The following is a 24145-nucleotide window of genomic DNA, read 5'->3' on the forward strand; positions in this document are numbered from 1 at the left end:
AGTTATAATATAAAAATTCTCACAAGTTTTTTGCCACATATGCCGACAAATTTTAATATTTTATCCATTTAAAGATCTTACTTTGTTTTTAATAGATTGATAAGTTTGTTATACTTAATAACTTAAATGGTTAAATTCATGAAAAATATCAGAAAGTTATGAGTTATCGTTTGCTACTTTCATTGTTAAATAAACAATGTTGTATCAACTAGTAAATTTATCCCTTTATAATGACTTAACATATTTGAAAATATAAGTATGGACAAGGGTAATTCGTTTACTTTTATAACAATTTAGTAGATTAAAATTAAAAGTTGTTAGTCTCATCTCACACAACATCACACAAAAAAAAAAAAAAAAAAAAAAAAAAAAAAAAAAAAAAACATTGAAACAAAGAATAAGATTTTTTTTTAATTAAATGTTCCCTTTTAAATCAAAATCAACGACAACAAAGAACTAGACCAAATTTGCACTTTACTTTAAATTTAACTACTCAAGGTCAAGGTTGAAGAACAGCTTCAGACATATGGCTTTTGCTAAAAACGATTTGGGATTCCAGCTTGTTGTTTCGTGTCTGCTGCTCCTCATTACAGGTGGCCAGAGTTCTCAGGGGCATTTTAACAAACATGTTGCGCTCTTCATTTTCGGTGATTCACTTTTCGATCCTGGAAACAACAACTACATAAACACTACTACTGATCAACAAGCGAATTTTTGGCCCTATGGCGAATCATACTTCAATCAGCCAACCGGAAGATTCTCTAATGGCCGTCTCATCTCGGATTTCATCGGTGACAATATCTCAAACAAGCGCCAATCTTTCTTTTTCTTTCAATTTCTTGCTTATCATTCTTGATTTTCCTTTTGCTAACAGCTGAATTTGCTGGATTGCCTCTCATTCCTGCGTATCTCGACCCCCGTTACCATAATAATGAATTTTTGTATGGAGTAAATTTTGCGTCAGCGGGATCTGGTGCATTAGTTGAAACCAATGCGGGACTTGTATGTGTCGTCCCTTCTTTCATACCCACCCTTGAATTTTCTCATGGAGTAAGTGGATGCATGTAGGTAATTGATCTCAAGACACAGCTACAGTATTTCTCCAATTTGGAGAAACGTTTTAGGAGGGATTTAGGTGATGTGAAAACCGAGCAGCTGTTGTCCAACGCTGTCTACTTGTTTAGCGGCGGAGTCAACGACTATGGAGTCCTCATCGGCGACAACCAGAGTAGTTATTATCATGAGCAGTACGTTGAAATGGTGATCGGAAACTTGACCAATATGTTCAAGGTAAACAGGAATTATATATGTTTCTAGTTAATTAATTAATTACCTCAATATATAAACAATTCTTTTTTCTTAACTTAAAAAGGAAATCCATGAAAAAGGTGGGAGGAAGATTGGAATTGGTATGAGCCCGCCATTAGGTTGTTTGCCTATGGCTCGTGCACTACACCCACGTAATACCTGCAACGAAGAATTTAATACCATAGCAAGTCTACACAATCGATTACTTTCCAAGAAAATGGAAGAGATGACAAAAGAATTTGAAGGATTCATGTTTGCAAACTATGATCACTTTACTGCTCTTAGCAAACGGATAAAGAACCCATCAAAATATGGTACTTGTAGTGAGTGAGTTTCATTGTTTTGAATTCGTGAAGTATCACATGAAACATCCTTGGATTTTGATGGATGTGCAGGTTTCAAGGTAGGAGACACTGCATGTTGTGGTAGTGGTCCTTTCCGAGGGATTTTTAGTTGTGGAGGCAAAAGGGGAATACAAGAGTTTGAATTGTGTGATAATCCTGATGATTATGTTTTCTTCGATGCCCCTCATCCTAGTGAAGCCGCAAGCCGACAATTCGCGCAGTTGTTCTGGGACGGAGATTCCAATGTCACAACACCTTACAATTTAAAAGCCTTGTTTCAAGGTACTTATCATTTAAATTTAAGATATGTTACTTTCCTAAAACAATCACTTTAGAATATATGTGTATGTTTAGAGGGTAAACATACACATTATCTAATGATTATAGGTAGTTGGTTGTTTACATGAGAATAACCAATCTACGCCATATATATACATATATACATACACATGTGATTGAACATGTGAATGATCAACATGTTGGGTTGAATATTTTTATTGATCGTTCACAAGTAACAAGTAAATTATTATCATACACGGTAAAGTCTAATGACTTATCTTACATGATAATTATTAGCAAGTAAAAGTATTTTGAGAGTATATATATGGATGCTTATATCTATATGTAGAGAATAAATGTTTCTGAAATTTGATATATTTTATTTTTTAGAAAAGTATAAAAGTGTTAAAAGATAAATTAAATAAAAAAAATGCAATTGTTTAATGTAAACTAAGAAATATTAAATTCAAGCGGTTTAAATGTAATAAGTACCAAACTCCTAAAAGAATGAAAAGTCATCAAACATGGCTCTTAGATTAAATATAGATACGTTGTGACGAAAAACATCGGAAAAAACATGAAAATCTTGAAATCGATCGGTGATTGTGGTGTACCTTTTTGATTTCTGAAATCGGTGGTGGTTGTCACTGTGGTGGTTGCCAACAAGTCGAAGATAGCAAGTGGGTTTATCGTCGTCGTTAGGGTTGGACTTTGTAGCCGGAAAGAAAGAAAGAGCAAACAAATCGATCATCGATTGTGCAACTATGTCTCGTAATTACAAAACAGGATGGGGAAAAATGTTCTTTTGATTAAGAGTCAAGAAGAGTCTGTTTGAGCTAAGCTCTTGTTCTTTCTCCATTTGAGAAAGGCTATGTACCTGTAGTCTAAATTATGGACCGAGGTTAAAACCTCTTGGGTCGTTAGACCACCAAAGTATAACGCCGAATGACTTTGATTCCTGCATGAAAAGAATATCAAACCTGATTAGTTTTTCTGTTGGAATTCTCGAGTTAAGAAGTCTGCAAAGATATTCTTTTCTCCTTTAATGTGTTCTACTTCGAAGTTATATCTGGAAAACCACATTTGTAATCGAACTAGTCGACCTTGTTTGTTATCTCCAGAAATGTTATTTCTTAAAAAATAAGCAAAGTTTTTGTTATCTCTTCTTACTGTAAAATTTACAGGTGTTAGATAACTTGAAAACTTTTCAATTACCCTTTTAACAACAATATATTCTTTTTCATTTGAATGGTAATTTCTTTCAGCATCCTTAAAATATTCGGAGGTGTATCTGCAAATTAATTCTTTAGATTGATCCTCCGAATTTATTGCTTTAAGGATTCCTCCCCAATAATTATCTGAAGCATCAGTTTCGATAATTAATTTGTCATCTATATTAGGATGATATAGAGGTGGAAACTCTTTTAGGTTCTTTTTTTATTTTTGCCATATAGCTAGAATCATTTTCACACCATGACCAAATGACATCTTTCTTAAATTTGCATTGTAAGGGGCTTCTTATTTTTGCAAGTTTAGGAATGTAGTCTGAATCATATGTAAAGATTCCTAAAAATCTTTGTAACTGTTTTTTATCTTCAAATTTATTAGGAAATTTATGAATATTTTCCAAAATATGATTTTAAAGACAATGACTTCCTTGTTCTATTTCTAACCCAAGAATTTTTTTTTTACTTTTTTAAAAGTTGTGCTTTCTTTTTGGAAAGAATGATTCCAAGAAGATCACATTTTGTTTAGAACAGCTGCTACGTGTAACAAGTGTTCATTTTCATTGTTGTTGAATATGAGGATATCATCTACATGAACGCAACAAAAATTTTCAAAGGATCTGAATGCATTTTGCATATGTCTTTGAAATACAGATTGATCTTGTTTTAGACCGAAAGGTACGACAGTCCATTGACAGTGTTCTTGGGGACATGTGAAAGCTGTTAAGAGTTGTGATTCATCGTCAAGTAAAACTTGCCAAAAGCAGATTTAAAGTCGAAAGAACTGAATATTGTTTTTCCTCTAATAAGGGTGAGATGCCCATCTTTATTAGCGAGATTATGGTTGTCGCCTATAGTTGCTTTGATAATAACTTTGTAGTTAACTACCATTCTTTTCTTTCCTCTTTTTATATCTGCTTCGTTTTCGACAAGGAAAGCGGGAGATCTGTGCGAAGATTTACTTGGAATGATGACCTTTATTTCAAGTAGTTCTTTGATTTGTTTACTAAATTCTTCGACATCTTGAGGACTGTATTTCATAGGTTTAACTATGATGATAGTGGTCGGGTCGATTAATTTGATGTTTGCTTTCATCCATTGTTTAGACTTTATTGGGTCTATTGGATTTTCTGAGCAAACTTTTTCAAATAAACTTTCAACTTTTGAAAAAATTCTCGGTTAAGAAGAAATTTAAACTCTTCCTCATTCTCCCCCATTTTAAAAGGTAAAGTTTCTTCAATTTTGCTTTGAGAGATGTTGACAGGTTTTGGTTTTTGAATTATTTTTCATTGAATTTAAAAATCCAGGTTTTCCATTTCTATAAGTGTTTGTGATTTTATCAACAATGAATTGACCACCATTGTTGTGGAAAGTAACTGTTTTGAGTTTTTGTACAAATGGTCTATACAAAAGACAGAAATTTCCTAGGATGAAATCTATTCCACATTCTTGTTGGCATACAGAGGGGATATGGAAGACTTTTTCGACAAGTCTTATCTGTAAATCAACACATTTTATGTTGATAATTACAGGTCCATTTGCTGTAACAACCTTTATAGGTTTTGGAGTGTTAATCCAGTGTTCTTCTGGAATAACATATTTACTTGCGATACAAAGACTGGCTCATGTATCAATATAACAATGTAAATCAATCTGTTTATATCCGGCGAATCTAAAAGTGCCTTTAACATAGATTGAATTAGGATTTGTGATAGTTAGTATCGCGTTTTTAGAGTTCATGACTTTTGAATCAGTCTGAATCAGTGTCTGATTTTATAGATGAAGAAGATGATGATTCATCTAGAGGTTCTTCAATCAATGTGTAGACGATTTGTTCATCTTGAAAGTGTTCTTCTATAGGCCTAAGGTCCATAAATGACGCTATTTCAAGGATTTTAACCTTTTGTGGGTAATCTTTCCTATTAGGACACTCATTGGCATAGTGTCCTTCTTCACTACAAACCCAACATCTGCAATTCTTTTTATTTTTCGGACAAAGTTTACTTTTGTCTTTTGTTTTTTGAAAATCTTTTGATTTTTTGGAAATATTTTCTCGGTTTAAACCGTCTAGTATCTTTCTTTTTTTGAAAATCTTTTATTGTTCTTTTTTGAATATTTATTAAAAGATTTATTTGAAGAATTTTTAGTTTTATGGGTAATTTTGCATCCACACTCTAAGGGTTTTTCTTTTGTTAAATGATTACAACAGTTTTTGTTAAAACCTTTTAGTCTTTTTTGTGTGTTTGATAGATTACAAAGTTTTTGAATCTCATCAATAACAATTCTCTTAGCAAAAGCAAGACTGTAAATTGTGGCATTTGTAGATTCGATTATAAATCTGTTATGAGATTGTTGTCCTACAGTAGGAAATTTTAATAGATATTGTTTGATCAACTGAGGATATAGATTTGAATCATTTATTACGTAAAGATTTGTTTCATAGTCACAAGTGTAATGATCTAGAAAGCAAATATCACATATGGTGAGATTCGTAAGTCTGGATTTTGCTATTTCAATCTCTCTTTTTTGTTCATTAGCTTTGTCTTCTATAAGATATATACCAAGAAACATCATGTAGATGGCATCAAGCATGTCTTGGAATACTTTCATTGGATTATGATTAATCCAGTTTGTGTTTTTGATAATTTTTGAACTATTCCTGATGTTTTATGATCAAACAATAAAATGATAGATTCTATCGTTGCATATTTTTCTTTGTTAGTCTGAATGATTTGACTTATTTCCGAAGTCCATCTGTCGATAACTTCTTTTCTATTTGTTTCAATGTTGTCAATTTTGAGAACGTTTGTTCCGAATTGGTTTGGATTTCCAGTGGGAAGATCTGGCATAGAGCCAATTCTATGATCTTGTTCAATTTTAGGTCTTTTTCTTCTTTCACCTTGAAAAGAAGATTCTCTAGGATGATCGAAATGTGGTTCGGTCATATTCATCCCGAAGTTAGGCTCTATATCAGAAAAAAGAGATTCTACGTCTTCTTCTGAAAAATATATACAGAAGTTTCTTTGTCAGATGTTTCTTCTATGACGTTAATCATTTTATCAAAGTGGAAAAGTTGTTTAAGTTCCTCAGATGTAGAGATTTCTAAGTTTACTGTATCTTTTCATTTAGATTCAACAAGATCTAGTAACCTAAGAGCTTGATCAAGAATCGAGACATTTGATCCATTGATTATTAATTCTTTATCTTCATAGTTATCCCAGAAGAATTTTCTACTCTAGATAAATAATCTATCATGCTGACTTAAAGTAGTCTTTAGGCCAGGACATACCTGGGATTCCTTGATGATCCTAGTTTTCATTCCCTACATTATAATTAGGGTATGAGTACTTACCAGTGAACGACTTTTTAGCTTCAGTTTTAGGATCTAAAACTGTAGTAGTTTTATTGATTATTTCGATAATTTCTTTGTTGCAAGAACATTTTTGAAGTTCTTTTTGCGTTTCATTAATATTTTAGCAGCGATGGCTTCTAATTGGTTTGTAGTTACTAAGCCTTGGTTAATCATTTGGTCAATCTTTTCTGATAGTTTTTCAACTTTTTCATTTAATTGATTAAGTGATTCCTTAATGTCAACCGTAGATGTTGTCATCCCATAAGTTGTTTCATCTGATTTAAAAGATAAGCTTTTAACTTAACTTCATCTGCAACCAATTCTTTTAATTTATAACAAAACTATCTCGTTAAAGTTTTTCAATTTAAAAAACTACAAAATCTATAATAAATTATCTTTTATAAAATGCAAAAAATCTTATAACAACTCAAATAAGTAGTAATAAAGTATTAGCTAATCAAGAATCTAATAAGTTCTTGATTTCTCAAATAAAAGATTGCAGAATTGCTATTAAACAACATCAAAGAAATTTAAATTATATTAATGATGAAATTTCTTTAATAGATTTAACGTTACAAACGTCTCTACTAGATGATTTTAGAAGGAAAATATATGCTAAAAGTTCCAGATTTGCACACAATCGTGTACAAAATTCAATAAAAAATAGTCTTTTGTCTAACAAAAGTTATTTAACTGAGTTTAAAGATAAGCTTCTAACTTAACTTCATCTGCAACCAATAAGTTATATAACTGAGTTAAAAGATAAACTTTTAACTTGACTTCATCCGTAACCAATTACTTGTGACAAAGAAATAACAACGACATCTTGGTGACAATAGCAGCAATGATGAAAATTTAGATGGAAATAACGACGACATCTTAGTGACAATAGCAACGACAAGACACTCCATATTGACATTGCCCCTGTTGTCCCAACGACAACAAAGCAAAGCCATTCGATCGATCTAAAATGTTGATGGCTTGGATTAATTTGAACCGAAACACATGAATCGAAAAAACTAGGCATTAAGAGCGATACCAAGTGCGTCCAGTAAGTTCCTTCTATTGTACATATTTATTGTATTGACGTATGTATGTGAACCCATATTTTACCGCGAACTACTCTTAAAATGCAAACTTTTTTATGTGATATTTTTTTCAAAAAAAAAGTGACATAACGCACCAACTCATTCATATAGAAGCATATATGCAAGAAAAAATCTCGAAAAAATATGCATATACAACATGTGCATATGTACATTTTGTATGAACTTTGTGAATTTCTGACATTTGTACACATATGCACCTTTCGTATATGCACATTTTTTTTCAAGATTTTATTTTTATTTTTTTGCGAATATGCTTCTATAAGACCGATTTGGTACTTTACGTCACTTTTTTTTTTGAAAAAACAAATATCTGTTAGGATCGCTACTAGCCAAATCACGCTCAACATAGAAGAACAATGGTGTTCATTTTTCTAAAACTAATTGGTGATAGAAGGTATTACTTATTGTCTTATCTGCTAGCATCTAGTTTCTCTTTTTACCAATGTGGGATTGTGTTTGCACCCCAACAATCCTCCCCTCAAACCTAAGCTCTGGAAGACTTTCGATACAAGGCTTTAGGGTCAACTCCGTTGGACCGGGGGAACTGGGATTACGCCACCTGCGCCGACCACATCATCTGGGCTACGACCGTAGCTCTGATACCATTTGTTAGGATCGATATTAGTCCAACCATGCTCAACGTAGAAGAACAGTGAGGTTACATTTTCTAAAATCAATTGGTGATAGAAGGGATTATCCATTGTCTTATATGCTAGCATCTAGTTTCTCTTTTTACCAATGTGGGATTGTGTTTGCATCCCAACAATATCTCACAAAAAAGTTCACATTTTAATAATTGTTTGCGGAAAAATAGGGGTTCGCAAAACGTCCCGACTATATATATATATATATATATATATATATATATATATATATATATATATATATATATATATATATATACTAGGTTAGAAACCAGTAGAAACCACATGTTTATAAGATAGACAATGAAAGTAGATTAATAAAATAAAAAAAAATTAAAATTGCAATAGTAAACGATATTGAAAAATGATTGTTAATGTATGATGATATTGTACTTTAACAAATAGGACTTTAAAATTACTGTAGTAAAATAATATAAATTTGAAGTATAAAGTTAAACAAAGTTTTAATTTTGTAGTGGAGTATTTTATGTTCGTTGTCAAACTGCATTTAAAAAAAAATAATGTGGATTAAATTTTATTCGATACCAAAATGCAATAAATTGATAAACTATGTACTAATGTTTTGCAAGAATTATATTTATATGTATAAATAAAATAAAAAACATAAAATATATTATTAAGATATGTTTTTATGTAAAACAATTTGTTCATAATAATAATTTAATAAAAGATCTAAGTTAATGTTGGAACCCTTGATTATACTTTTTAAAATTGACATTTTAATTTTTTTTATTTTTTTTATGAAATTAAAATGTTAATCGTTTAAAATGAAATTATGTTAATGGATAAAAATTGAAGTTTTCATTTTTATTATACATTCATATCATGTAAAATCATGCCTAAAACCAAGGGGTATCTATTAAATTTAATTTAAATTAAAAAAAGAATAATAGATTAAATAAAAACCGAATAATTAAAAGAAAATATATTAGGATGACATGTGTCACCTTATAAATAAAGCTGAAAATTAAATACAAACTCTCAAAAAATGACATGTAGTGCATAGACATTTTATTATATATATATATATATATATATATATATATATATATATATATATATATATATATACACACACACACATTCATTTGAGACCGTATGAATTTTGTGAGACAAGGCTCGTGTTTTTGACCACACATTTTTCGGGTGACAAAAAATTAAAATAGTGTATGAAAGGGTTTAGGTCATTTTTGGTCACTTAACTTTTTGTTTTGTGCTCATTTGGTCACTTAACTTTTTTTAAGTTTTAAAAGGTCATCAAACTTTTGGTTTTGTGCTCATTTAGTCACTTAACTTTTGGTTCGGTCACATTTAGTAACCTAACTTTTAAAATTGTGCTCATTTAGTCACTAAACTTTTAAAAAAAATTTAAAAGTTTAGTGACTAAGTGAGCACAATTTTAAAAGTTAGGTGACTAAATGAGTACAAATCTAAAAGTTAAGTGACTAAATGTGACCAAACTAAAAGTTAAGTGACTAAATGAGCACAATATCAAAAGTTTGATGACCTTTTAAAACTTAAAAATAGTTAAGTGACCAAATGAGCACAAAACCAAAAGTTAAATGACCAAAAATGACCTAAACCCTTAAAAAAACACCGTTCATGTGTAATATTCTATATATTTTAACATCATGCGTAGAATATCACTCATAGAAATAAATCGTGTGTTAGAATATGTAGAATATTACTGGAGCTTTCATCTTTTTTACCGAGAATACATCCCATCAAATTGACAGATGAGTCATGATTCTAATCTTACTATTACGATTAGTGGAAACGAATATAAATATAATATTCTCTATATAAATATATTTAGCAATCAATACCTTTGACAATTAATATTTATAATTTTTTTAGAACGACTAACTTACATATACATTATTTTTCTTCTGAATCTACTTCTTTCATGCCAAATAAAACTTGAACCGCTGATGAAACCTTTGTAGAATACGTTACATTTACTTATCAAGACTCCAATAGTAATTAACATATATAATTAGATAATAATGAAACTAATTATAACACACAAACAAACACACACATACAATTAGTGGCGGATCCAAATATTATTATAAACGGGGTCATTGTGGTCACCAATATACATCAATGTTTTGAAAAACCAATTTTACAAACAAGCAGGATATCATGAAATAAGAGTAATGAATAAGGTTTTAAAAAGCTCGTCATGGTGTGTCATGGCTCCAAAGCATGTACTTGACGTGAAGCTTTAAAAAATGTCGGCTTAAGTCATATATGTATATAAAAATGAATAATAGTAGAAATTATATAAAAATTTATTAATTATATACAAATTTGTCGACTTAAGTCACCCCTTACAAACGATGTAGCTCGCCACGACTTGTAAAAAATCTTAAGTCTTGAAATAATTATTCGATTGAATCAAGTACAAATCACCCCTTACAAACGTTGTAGCTCGCCACGACTTAAGTGACCCATTAACACCTACAGGTTGCGAGTCTGCCATCGTTCCATCGGACTGTCTAGAATAGTTTGTGGGCGTCATCTGTACTCTGCTAGGTGACTGGTTCATCAATAGTCAAGCCTTCTCATCATTTTCATCACCATCACTACCCAATATATTATATTTATTAAAATATTTATTCGATTGAATCAAGTAAAAATCATATAATTCATTTAACACAGATATCAAGTAACTCAGATAATAGGCACACATAGTATTCAATCATCTAGATACTTTATATCTATGTGTAAGCTGAAAGAAACTATGCACTCACTTGATAAGGTGGATGACTGGAAAGTTCGACAGCGCTTCACTTCAACACTTAGTCTTTCCTTTGTGTGACTTAGGTTCAGTTATTACCAAGTCCTAATTTATTATTTTTGATGACTAATGATAGTCTAGATTCCTCAATAATCCCAAAGTCTACGCCAAGATCTATCAAGTAAGGAACAACCAGGTAGGATCATATCGCGGGTAAGGTCCGTTTAGTACACTGAGTATACTATTTGGAAATCCTACTTTAAACACCTCACTAAATCCAGTCTAGACATCATCCCTGTAAGTAGATCAATCAGTAATATGACGTTGTATTTACTAACAAATCTCATTTATAAATTCATAATAACGACTATGAATTTAAATATAAATTACACTAAAATAATATAGAGTGTAATTTAACTTACAAAGATTCCCTAGATAAAAGTCTAGAAATTGCACTGACAGAACTTCTACTAAAAGGCTACTACTTGTCGGGCACTTAGGGGTTACAGGGCTTTGCCGGTATACTAGAAACTAAGGAAATTTGGATCTAATGCAGAGAGAAGTCGTGGGATTGATCTACAGGACTGAGATATATATGAGAAGCATATATGGAGGTGTGTATTTATAGCCAAAAAAGATATGTGCGTCGCGTACTCTGTCGGGGCACATCACGCAAATTGTCGGGATGCTGACATGTCATTCTCTGAGTGGTGCCACGTGTCGAGATTTGGGTGGATGTCAGATGTGTGCCGCACATCTTGTTTGTGTGCATGGCTGCGTGCGGAATTTTTTTATAAAATCTTAGAAAACTCATATCATCTTCATATGTGCTCCGTTTTCAACGCGTTTTATTTCCACGCGTAGCGATCGATGAGATCTACAACTTTTATTTAGACTCTATTGGCTAATTTTGATTTATTTTTAAATTTATATTTTCAACATGGTTAGACTATTAAATTCCGTTAAAAATTCATAACTCTCTCGTCCGACGTCCGTTCTCGACTGTCTTTATATCAATGGATTGGTATTGACGAGATCTTCAACTCTTGTTTAGATTGTTTCGGCTAAAAATCAACCAATCTAAAATTCGATTTTTGTGCTAACACAGCTGCACTTAAACTTTTGAAAAATTGTAACTTCCTTATATGAAGTCATATTTGGGCGTTATCTCTATGCGCGCTCTAGGTTTTACAATTTCTACGAATTTCATTTAGATCATTTACGCTAATATGCAACCTATCATGTCATGAACACTCTTTGACGTAAATATTTGCAAGCTTGTCCATAGACCATCTGTCATTAGCCGCTATGAAGTGTGCACTCTTTGTGTATCGATCCACAATTACCCCAATATGTCATGAACACTCTTTGACTTGGGTAGCTTACTCACAAAATCCATGGTGATTTCTTCCAATTTACCCATGGGTACAGGTAAAGGATCCAAACTTCCATATGGTTTCTGATGTCACGCCTTAACTCTCCTACAAGTCATACATTCATCCACATATTTTGCAACGTCGAGCTTCATCTTCGGCCACCAATAGTAAGGCTTTAGATCCCTACACATCTTGGTAATTCCAATATGAATTGAGTACATGGTCTTGTGAGCTTCTTCCATGAGAAGTTCTCTTACTCCTTCCATCTTAGGTACCCAAATCCTATTTTGGAATACCTTATATCCTTGACTGTTTGTACCAAATACTAACGTTTTGCCTAAACGTTCCTCTTTCCGGTTATTTTCTTGCAATGCTTCCTCTTGAGCTTTCTTAATGCTTTCCATAATTGTCAAGACAATTTCAATCCTCAACGCATCTGCCACGACATTCACTTTACCAGGGTGGTAAAGTATCTCGCAGTCATAATCCTTGTGTAATTCTAGCCAATGTCTTTGTCTCATGTTCAATTCCATCTGATCAAAGGGATACTGGAGACTCTATGATCCGTGTAAAGCTTACATTTCGTGCCATAAAGATAATGCCTCCATATATTTAGTGCAAAAACCACCGTCGCCAACTCCAAATCATGAGTGGGGTATCTTTTCTCGTATCCAAGAATTGCACATGACCCAAGAATTGCACCTCTCGGATCCAAAAGTCGCATTTGGAGAACTTGGCATACAACTTATCCTTCTTTAGAACTTCCAATACTCCTCGTAAGTGCTTGTCATGCTCCTGCTGCTGTTTGAGTAAATCAGAATGTCATTGATGAACACTATTATAGATTTATCGAGGAAAGCTTTAAAAACTTGATTCATTAGATCCATAAACGTTGTTGGAGCATTGGTCAGTCCAAACGACATAACCAAAAACTCATAGTGTCCATATCTTGTTCTAAATGTGGTCTTCTTAATATCTTGATCTCACACCTTCAACTGATGACACCCTTACCTGAGATCAATCTTTGAAAAGTAGCTTGCGCCTTGCAGTTGATCAAACAATTCATAAAATCTAGGCAATGTGTATTTATTCTTCACCGTTACTTTATTCAGCTCTCTGTAATCTATGCACATCCTCATGCTCCCATCTTTCTTCTTTACGAATAACATCGGAGCTCCCCAGGGTGAAGAACTAGGTCTTAATAAACCTTTGTCTAACAATTCCTGAAGTTTTATCATAAGCTCCTTCATCTCTGTTGTTGTTAATCGTGATTTCTCTATCAGTGTGGTTCCTAGTCACAAGTCTATTCGAAACTATACTTGTCTATTAGGGGGAAATCCAGGAAGATCTTCAGGAAAGACTTTCAGAAAGTCACACACCACTGGTATTATTTTCATCTCCTTCTTCGCATCGATCACGAACGCTAGATATAATGTACATCCTTTGGATAAACACTTTCTAGCTTTCATCAGGGAGATGATTCCAGAATTTACTCGGCGTTTGTCCCGATACACCATAAATGATTCTTTTCTAGGAGGGTTTCTTCTCACCATATTCTTTCTAAATAGTATCTCAGAATCATTCTCACTAAGCCAATCCATTCCTAATACTATGTCAAAACCATTTAACTCAATGAGTAATAATTCTTGATGAAACTTATTCACATTCAAGTCAATGATGATATTTTTCATTCATTTGCTAACAGGTACAAAATTGCCACTAGCAACTTCTACTATTAGAGCACTATCTAATCTATCTACAGACAATGCTAGTCTTCTATCAAATTTTAGCGAAATAAAGGAGTAATTAGCTCCATAATCAAAAACATATTGGCAGGAAAATCATTTACTAGGAAAGTACTTGAAGCAAAATCTTATTCCTCCTTTGCTGCTTCCAGAGTCATTTAGAATGCTCTCGCCTTTGGCTTTGACGACACATTTGGCTTTGTAGCTTCCTTTTTCTCTGGGCAATCGTTTTGAATATACCCATCCTCTCCACATATGTAGCACACTCTCATTTTGAATGTGCACTCATTGGAGTAGTGACAGGTTCTTCTGCATTTGAAACAATTCACTTCATCGATGCATCTTCAAGAGTGCTTATTCTTGCACTTCTTGTACCATTTCGCTTCACCACTTCCCCCGAACTTCTTGTTGTTGTGGCCAGATTTTGAAAATCTGCTCTTCTTTTTGGATCTAGAAGATACTTCAAACTTTCTCTTCTATCCTACCTCAGCTCTCTCCATACCCATCTTTCTTATTTGGGTCTCAACAATCTTAGATGCCCAGATAGCGGCTTTCAAAGTGGTTGCCAGCTTCACCGTTGGACCAAAATATGCCGGTAATCCACTAGCAAATTTGATGATCTTGTAGAGTTCATTTGGAACCAAATAAGGAACAAGCTTTATTTTCTCTGTAAAACTTACAGCATACTCGTTGATGCTCGTCTTTCCCTTCTTCAGATTCTAGAACTCGTTGTTGATCTCCAGAAGATCCTACTCAGAGCAGTACTGCATTTTCAGTTGCACCAGAAATTCTTCCCACGACATTTTACTAACTTCTGCTTTGGGCGTGGTATCAGCTAGTAACTTCCATTAACTTAATACTCTTGTCTTCAACTATCTGACCGCGAGACCGATCTTCTGCTTGTTGTTGCCTTCACCACTTTCAAACACCATCTCCATCTCAGAGATCCAATCCATGACTTCCGCCAGTTTTGGGCTTCCCGAAGACTCTGTGGCTTGGATTCCATGAAATCCTTTTACTTTCATCCACATCCATCGTCTCTTCCATCTGTTTGGTTTCTTCTAACCACTATTGGCTCAGCTTGGCTAACATTCCGGCTGTAGTTTTCTTCCTCAGACTGTTCTTCTTTCAAAGAAAGGTTCGCAACAGGTGTTGTAGGTTTATCCCTATTATTTCATAATATTTGTCTCATCTCCTCCCTTTGTTCAATCATCATAGCCTGAATCATTGCTTGGACTCCGGCCATCGTAACAAGTTCAACTACAGGTACAATTGATGGACTATGAGCATAACATCATTCATATGGTGTTCATGCAACCCTAATTGCTTTGATCTAGGTTTTTCTAATTTGAACATACAACATTGAATACCAAAGCAATAAACCCTAATCTAACATGCTTATTTCGAAATAGACATAATAAACAAGTTAGAATGATTACCTCAACTTGTTATGTCGGAATAACAAGAACTCCTTGACCTTTGAAAGCTTAGTGCCTCAAATGTTGCACCTCTAATGGAATCACAAACACGCAATGCAACAAGATGACTTAGGAGAGAGGAGGAAATCGGCTAGGGCAACTCCAAGAAGCATAGGGCCGATTTCCATATACTAAGGGATCTATTTATAGTTGAGGCTATTAGGGTTTTATGGTGGAAACCCTAATTTCCTTGCTTAGGGCTTAAGCAATCCATGGAGCCCATCTAGAAAGCCCTTGGACGAAATCTTCTTGGACTCTCCATAGATTTCGTCCAATCTCTTTCTATTAGGAATCCATAGCCCAACTAGCAACTATCAGATAATTGCAATATCAGTCCCCTTTATTTAATCAGTCTCTTTTGATCACCAAATTAGTTTCTGATCAATACTAATTAAATAATATGATTTCCAAATAATATATTAATCTTGTAATATATTAATAAAACCATTTTGAGTATGAATTTATTATTCATATAATAAATTCTACTCCATCTCTCCTCTTGTCATCCTATCAAGTTGCATGAGTGAAGGCAACCCAAAAGGACCATGCTCATAATCGGGTCAAGTACATACCAAAATAGTTATGGGCTTAGACACCTAATCCAACAGTCTCCCACTTGGATAAGTCTAATAACTATTTTGCAAGTACGACTTCAGAACCTGATTAGCAATCGTAGCTTTCAAAAGTCGTTGTCGAATTTTGATCTTATCAGCAACATGTACTTAATATAAGGGATCATATATTCCTCCATTATAAATATCGTATGAACTGAGACATGGATTTTAATCATACTCTCTGTTCATGTGTTGTTTCCCGATTTTCAATTTATGACGACTGACAACAGACTACAATTGAACACATCAACTTAGTCCAGGCTTGGCCAAGCGCTTAGGGTGTCATCACTAAATCATCGAGGGGCCCACAAATATCGCTTTTATCACTCTTAGGGTAAAAGGAACGGATAAACTTCGACTCAAATGCTTGCTTGTACTCACTCATCAAATCACACACAACAATATGTTTTATAACACCAAGTTACTGGTGCGTTTACATATGTCAATGTGCAACCGACTTGCAAATTACAACTCACATGTCTCGGTTTCAAGAATATAAGATATTATCGTCTCACTAATCACCCGTGATAAAATCCATGAAGTGATTCAAGTGAGTGTGGGTTTAATCCAATACTCAAATCTTATTTCAGGAGCACTCATGAACACTGCAGCAAACTTTTGCTATATCTAAAACGCTTTAGACAATCTATAGTCGGATTCATGACATTTTTGCCTCAATACCTACTTCCAAAGTATGATCGAATGTGGATGGTCTGAATATTCTTATTATTCGGGAATTCAAAACACGCGAAGTGAAACACAAGAATAATCGAATCCAATATGGTCTCAAAACTTTTGAGTATAAAAAAACACATTTTATTTAATCACCATATCGATTGCACATTATTCATTGTATAATGTTTCGGATAATCAACTTAATACTTGATTTGAAACAATAGTCATCCCATGCTCCAAGCATGCACACTATGTTTATCTATGGTCCGTAGTTTGTGAAATATATCAATTGAACATATTTCCAATGATGCTCATTTCACAATTCCCAATCCTTATCACAAGTGTAAGAATACCAAATTCTTGCCACTATTAGAATATGTTAGATTCTAACATTTCATGCAATGATTCTTTTGTAATGTCATAGCACCAAAGCCACAAAGACTTTTCCAATGATATTACAAAGTACTCTATGAAGTCTCACAATCAAAGTACATTCTTTTGAACATCCTTCTTGCATAAAAGTTTCCAATCTACATAGATTCTTAATATCCAACTCCCATTATGGAAACATTTTCATATTTTCCATATGACAACTCATTCTAAATAGAATCTTATCTATTCATAATAATAATGTCGATATGTTCCATTCAATACTATACTTCCAACTGCTCACAAGTGACCAATCTTTGGCAAACCTTAGATTGTCCTTGACAGTTGTTGAACTACTTTAGTCATATCCGATTTTGGTCCTTTTCCCTCTTAATGCCCTAGGCATTTGGAAAATACATAACGGTCGAATATTACAACATATGTAATCGATCCTATACCCGAAGCGTATAGGATACGATTCATAACGTCTTACATAAAGACATGATACTTTACCAGTCTATTGCTATAATATTGCCATATATAGAATTTCCTTATGTTGAATCTTTTCAACATAACATTCATATATGCCCTTTGACTAAATTTGATTAAAATTTCTCGGTCTAAGCTTTTAGATTCGAAATGTAGTATAATATTCTCTCCCTTAATTATAGCAAAACAACTTTTCAAACCCTGCAACTTTGCGAATTGAAACTTTCGTTTTCTATAATTAACATTGCTAACTCGTAACATAATAATCATGCTCCTACTAACATGATAATTATCTCTTTACCAGCATAACATTTATGCTCCCACTAGCTTTGACATGTACTCAGAAATCAGCTGGACTTCTAGAAATCAATACTTATTGACTCTCCTACCAAAGTTCATATTTCTGATACGTGATGCTTCGATAAGACTTTATATAAGCTCATACACCTTTAATTAGAAATCTCATATGTATGTCTAAACATTTTCAGAACTTACAACAATAAGTCTTAATTGTTCAAACTAATTGCCAAATCTCACATTTTGAACTATGAAGAGGGATGTTGTAATCATAATCGAATTTAAGAATGCAATTTACACAATCGCTATCTCCTTAAAATCTTCCTAGTGAAAGCGTTTCCTCACAATCATTTTCATGAAGCGGAGAGAAACCTTATCACTTCGATTTTATGGTGTATGTGTTCCTATCCATGTGAATTTGTCATAACCATAATCATAAGACAATGTTTGTGACAAATCCAAACTCATATGGACTGAACATGATCAATCTTAATTTCTTGCCACCTAGCAGCACAAGGGCCTACCATGTCTTCCAAGTTGTTGAGCAGATCACCCATACAAATCAATCAACTTTCATTGATTAAGGTGCTTTTCCTTTATGCATTTAAATGAGAATTCATAGGACTCACATGCATAGTAAACTTTACAGGGAATGGGCACAGAAACAAGAATGTGTCAACACGATAGGTTACAAACCTCAAGTCGTGTGCTAGTATTTAACAGTAGGTTTACTCTTAATTAGTTCTTGAAACTTTTCAAGTTCATTTAGACTCCCACTGACCTCTTGACATATAAGATTCTGTTGTCAAGAAACATTCCTTGACAAACAAATATTCAAGAGTTAGTGCGGGTTCTTTACAAGACAAACACTTCACACAATTGTTCTTAGTTGGTCTTTGTCTTATCCAAGACATCACAACTTACCAATTTCAAACGTGCAAGAGTAAGACACTTTTCTACTCCACATTTGATGAGTGTTATAAACCTTCTTAAGATGATGTCACTCAAGTCACAATCTTGGAGTACGACTCTAAGACTTGATTTTGGAACGAAGTATGATTCACCTTTTGATTTAAACCATTTCAACAATTTTTTATTCCTCTTCTTAGCCATACTGGTGCACTAAGGTGCCCTTAGCGGATCAATTGTGATACGGATTCATAATCACTAAGTTAATCATAAAACACGATACTTAAGTACTCTCCCATCTTTTCAGATTGGAGAAACTTTTATCTTTCTGCCTAATTGATTCTTCTAATTCGTTCTGCTATTCATTGAAACTTTTCCAATGATTCAGAATCATACTTAATCTTTTAAGCATAACCACATTTACTAAACTTTTAGAAAATCATGACGAATATTCTTATCGTTCTTTGTGGTGGACATGGCTTAGTGAACAACAATGCGTACTAGATCTCCTAGTCCTTCACTTGACTCACATACTTATGTGAACAAGGAATTAGTCTTAATTTCCCAAATACGAAGGTTCTCATTCATCATACAATACCAGTTGCATGATTCCAAGTTTCTGTCCAATTGAAACTTGGGTATTTGGTAAATTTTTCGACACTACCATAAATAACATAACTAAGAATCACATCCTTTTCAATATTGCTAACAATAGAAACATACAAACATCAATTTTCACAAATTTCATTGCAAGCATATATAAATAAGACAAAACAAAATTTATTTTATTTATAAAAGTGCGGAAAAACTTATCCTTACAATGCAATTACAAATGAAAACTATGTTACTAAACAACAGCAGCTCAAAAATCCGATCTTCGAATCATGCGATCGAAATCCATTTCTTCGTGATCAGACTCAACATACTTTTCCTTTAACCTTCCTTTCTTTTCTTCGATCCTATAAAATATCAAAATGCAATCTTATCACATCATGTATTAAGAATCTACAAATACGAACTTAATAGAGTTAGATAGTGGATTTTACCTGAAGCAGAGTCATACATCTTGACTCTCCCATCTTTGCGATCCTTCAGGTAGATACGGTAGCTTTGCATCCAATGCCCCTTCTCTTGGCAGTAGAAACAAATGGACTCTTTTGGAACAGCACATGGGACAATCTTAGATTCAGCCTTTCTCTTTACCATCCGTTCAAACGGTTTGACCATGGTCGATCCCTTTCCATTGGGAAGTGAACTTTTTTGGACTTCCAATGTTGCCATTGTCAATATCCATGGAAGTTTGGGAGGTTGATCTACCAGTCAAATTTGCTTGACCAGTGCGCCAAATCATTTCTGATTCAGCAGCAATAAGCAAATAGGTAAGATCAATGAGGGTCACGTCGTGGTCCATCATATAATAATCATTAATGAACTCACCATATGAGTTAGGAAGTGATTGAAGAACCAAGTCAACGGCCAACTCCTTGAGACATTGACACCCAACATTCCCAACTTGTCAATATGCAACTTCATGTCCAAGACGTGAGTACATACGGACTTTCCATCTTCGTGTTTGCTAGCCAATAGGGCTTGAGTGACCTTGAACTTTTCAAGTCCTTGAACACGTGGGTCAGGGAGAATTATTGGCGGAGGTGGAGAAAGAGAAGCATGATTTCCATTTCCACAATCCAATCGTGGAACATCATCTTCATGTGGAAAGCTTTTTCCAAAGGATTTAGAAAGACCATAGTTGTTAGATTTTGACATCTACAAAACGGGAGAAATTCAAGTTAGTTGATTCAATCCTTAATATAACACCCAAATGAAATATTAAGGCTAGGACCCAACACAATATTCTACAACTTGGAAGAGGGATGACGTAATCCAGCTGCAGACTATTTAAAGGCAGGTAAATGACTATTAACCAATTTCCACCATGAAAAACGAAAATGAAAATTAGGTTTTAAATGAATTGAAACTCCTAAATCTGTTGAGATTCATTGAACTTTTCAATGGCATATTTAATCTCGATTATGCCCTTCATGTTTGCGACTAGGATGCCGAGGATCACAAACAAGGTGTGGATAACCATGCAAATTAGCTTGGAACTCTCGAAGATGTCTATCACCTAATCAATGTGCCGGTTAACCACACACGCTCCATTGATCTAAGATAATCTACGAGTTACCCATTGCCATCCTTCATTGGTCCCATATTAGTGTGTCGTTTAACCGCACATGCTCCACTAACGACCAACAATGTGCAATGTGCAATTTCATGGATTAGCACCAACTCCACATTTTTCCTAAAGTAACTAAGATTTGGGAATTTATAAAAGTGTTTAGTTACTTCGTATTTCATTATACTTATAATGAAAGCTTGTGTCCTATCCTACCCATTCGGCTAACGACCCTCCACTAGTCAAGGGTGCGGTGGGTAAAAGTGGATACCCAATGGCGATCATTTTACAAGCCGCTTCCTTAAACAGCCCTTATAGACCAACTTCGTGAATGAGGCCTACTAACGGTAAGACTGACATTTACTCATACATATATAATATTAAACTTTTAATTTTATATAGTATAAGGGTGTATTTTATACTTTTAAAATACTAGGTGGTTTAACTTAATAAATTAAACTTTTAATTTGATTAATCTTAAACCATATAATTATGGATTTATTAACTATCTCTTTTAATTAAACTCTTAATTAAATTAATAAAACAATAAGGTGTAATTTGAACTTTTCAAAATACGAGGGTTCTAGAATTTAATATTTCAAAATTATTACCTTTTAATTAAATTTTAAATTCCAAAACTTGAGGACAAATTTTGAAACCTTTCAAAATATTAGGGTTTAACTATTTAAATTTCAAAAACTAGAACTTTTAAGTTCAAATTTAAACTATAAAACCTAAAGGGTGTAAATTGAAACTTTTCAAACTTACTAGGTTAAATATTTGAATCATAATAATCCTATATTATCTATATTTAACCAAAAACCATTAATTTTGATAAGGATAATCATTCCAAACATAAAAAATCGATTTTAGGCAATAAAAACGAGTTTTGGTAATTATCCTTAACAAAATCTGCTCAAAAAATCGAAAATCCCGTCAACAGCACCCTGGACTCGCCGAGTCCACTGATGGACTCGTCGAGTCGGCTTTGCAGACAACAAAAATTCGACTTTTTGATCCTTTGGCAGTTCACTTTTGCATCCATTCAACTAGAAAAACGACGTAGGCTCTGATACCACTGATGGACTATGAGCATAACATCATTCCTATGGTTTTCATGCAACCCTAATTGCTTTGATCTAGGTTTTTCTAATTTGAACATACAACATTGAATACCAAAGCAATAAACCCTAATCTAGCATGCTTATTTCGAAATAGACATAATAAACAAGTTAGAATGATTACCTCAACTTGTTATGTAGTAATAACAAGAACTCATTGACCTTTGAAAACTTAGTGCCTCAAATGTTGCACCTCTCATGGAATCACAAACACCCAATGCAACAAGATGACTTAGGAGAGAGGAGGAAATCGGCTAGGGCAACTCCAAGAAGCATAGGGCCGATTTCCATATACTAAGGGATCTATTTATAGTTGAGGCTATTATAGTTTTATGGTGGAAACCCTAATTTCCTTTCTTAGGGCTTATGCGATGCATGGAGCCCATCTAGAAAGCCCTTGGACGAAATCTTCTTGGACCCTCCATAGATTTCGTCCAATCCCTTTCTATTAGGAATCCATAGCCCAACTAGCAACTATCAGATAATTGCAATATCAGTCCCCTTTATTTAATCAGTCTCTTTTGATCACCAAATTAATTTCTGATCAATACTAATTAAATAATATGATTTCCAAATAATATATTAATCTTGTAATATATTAATAAAACCATTTTGAGTACGAATTTATTATTCATATAATAAATTCTACTCTCTCTCCTCTTGTCATCCTATCAAGTTGCATGAGTAAGGCAACCCAAAAGGACCATGCTCATAATCGGGTCAAGTACATACCAAAATAGTTATGGGCTTAGACACCTAATCCAACAACAATTCCCGGTGCATTTTTTATCACACGGGGCTCAGGCTATTCGTTTACGTTTCCGTTTCCTGGTCCACTCTGAGTTCTCACCATGTTGATCTATACACCAAAGTAGACGTTCGAGACGAGAATATTAAGATAAGGAAGGTTTTACTTATGATAGACGCATAATCCTCCTTATCACTTCGAAAAAGTTACATGTCGGTTTCAATACCGTACGTAATTAAACTTTTAGAATCCTGAACACATAAAATTTCTATATCTAGGTCGGCAACAGACCATTGATTTATTCAAATAATAGCATCCAAGGTAGGCAATCCTAAAGCATCTTAAGGCATCTTATCGCTATAGCATGCTTTAACATAAATCATTTAGAACATAAAAGCAGTTTAGGCATCATTCTTAAAATAAGCTAGGCGTGTGTCATTTCAAGCATACTACCTAAAATATAGCAGACACTCATCTTACAATAATCGCTTAGCATTCTCAGTTTAAGTCTAGAAATCCTCAAGTATTCCTAGTTCACTTAAACTAAGACTCTGATACCAACTATGACATCCCCATTTTTACGGTCAGAAAAGACCGATTTAATTATTCTTATTTCATTTCATAGTATCATTATTAAAGAATTATAATGTGGAATTTGTTCCCAATAATGTGATAATATTATTACCAATAATTTTCGAAGAAATACGATTCATTAATAACTTCGGGATGTCATCGTCAATACAAAAACATAATTATAAAGAAAATATTACATGCCTTAAAATAGTTTATTACACTATATCCTATAAGTATCCATAAATCACTCAACATCCTTGGGCCTTCGTGCCGCTACCTGTGATACAAAAAAACATAGTGGGTCAGGCTTGTGAGCCTGGTGAGCACATAGGATTTTCAACTCACAATAATTAAGTTCTTTCATTATATATTTTACATCAAATAATTTAGCTTATTACCCATTTCCGTTATTCTCACATATTGATCCTAAGATACTAATCTCAAGGGACCTATCCTAAGGATTATCATCATTAACAGGTAGACAATACTGCTTCGGGCATTCCTTTAGCAATAGGTGTCAATAAGGCAACCATGGGGGGATAGGGT

At 33.5% G+C, this 24145-nt stretch overlaps 1 protein-coding gene across 1 annotated transcript in view; it reads left to right on the forward strand.

Annotated features, from left to right (window-relative positions):
* Positions 1-461: 461 nt before the first annotated feature.
* LOC145113190 (GDSL lipase-like) overlaps positions 462-24145 on the forward strand; it is a 29759-nt gene continuing 6075 nt past the window's right edge. Inside the window, exons 1-5 of the mRNA XM_079049310.1 lie at positions 462-791; positions 875-1002; positions 1069-1290; positions 1373-1622; positions 1704-1934. Of these exons, the coding sequence (XP_078905436.1) occupies positions 527-791; positions 875-1002; positions 1069-1290; positions 1373-1622; positions 1704-1934 (1096 nt within the window). The 5' untranslated portion in view covers positions 462-526. The remainder of the gene's footprint in view (positions 792-874; positions 1003-1068; positions 1291-1372; positions 1623-1703; positions 1935-24145) is intronic.

This window comes from Lactuca virosa, chromosome 5 (assembly GCF_052849685.1).
Source record: "Lactuca virosa cultivar CGN04683 chromosome 5, Lactuca_virosa_CGN04683_v6, whole genome shotgun sequence".
Classification (NCBI taxonomy): Eukaryota; Viridiplantae; Streptophyta; class Magnoliopsida; order Asterales; family Asteraceae; genus Lactuca; species Lactuca virosa.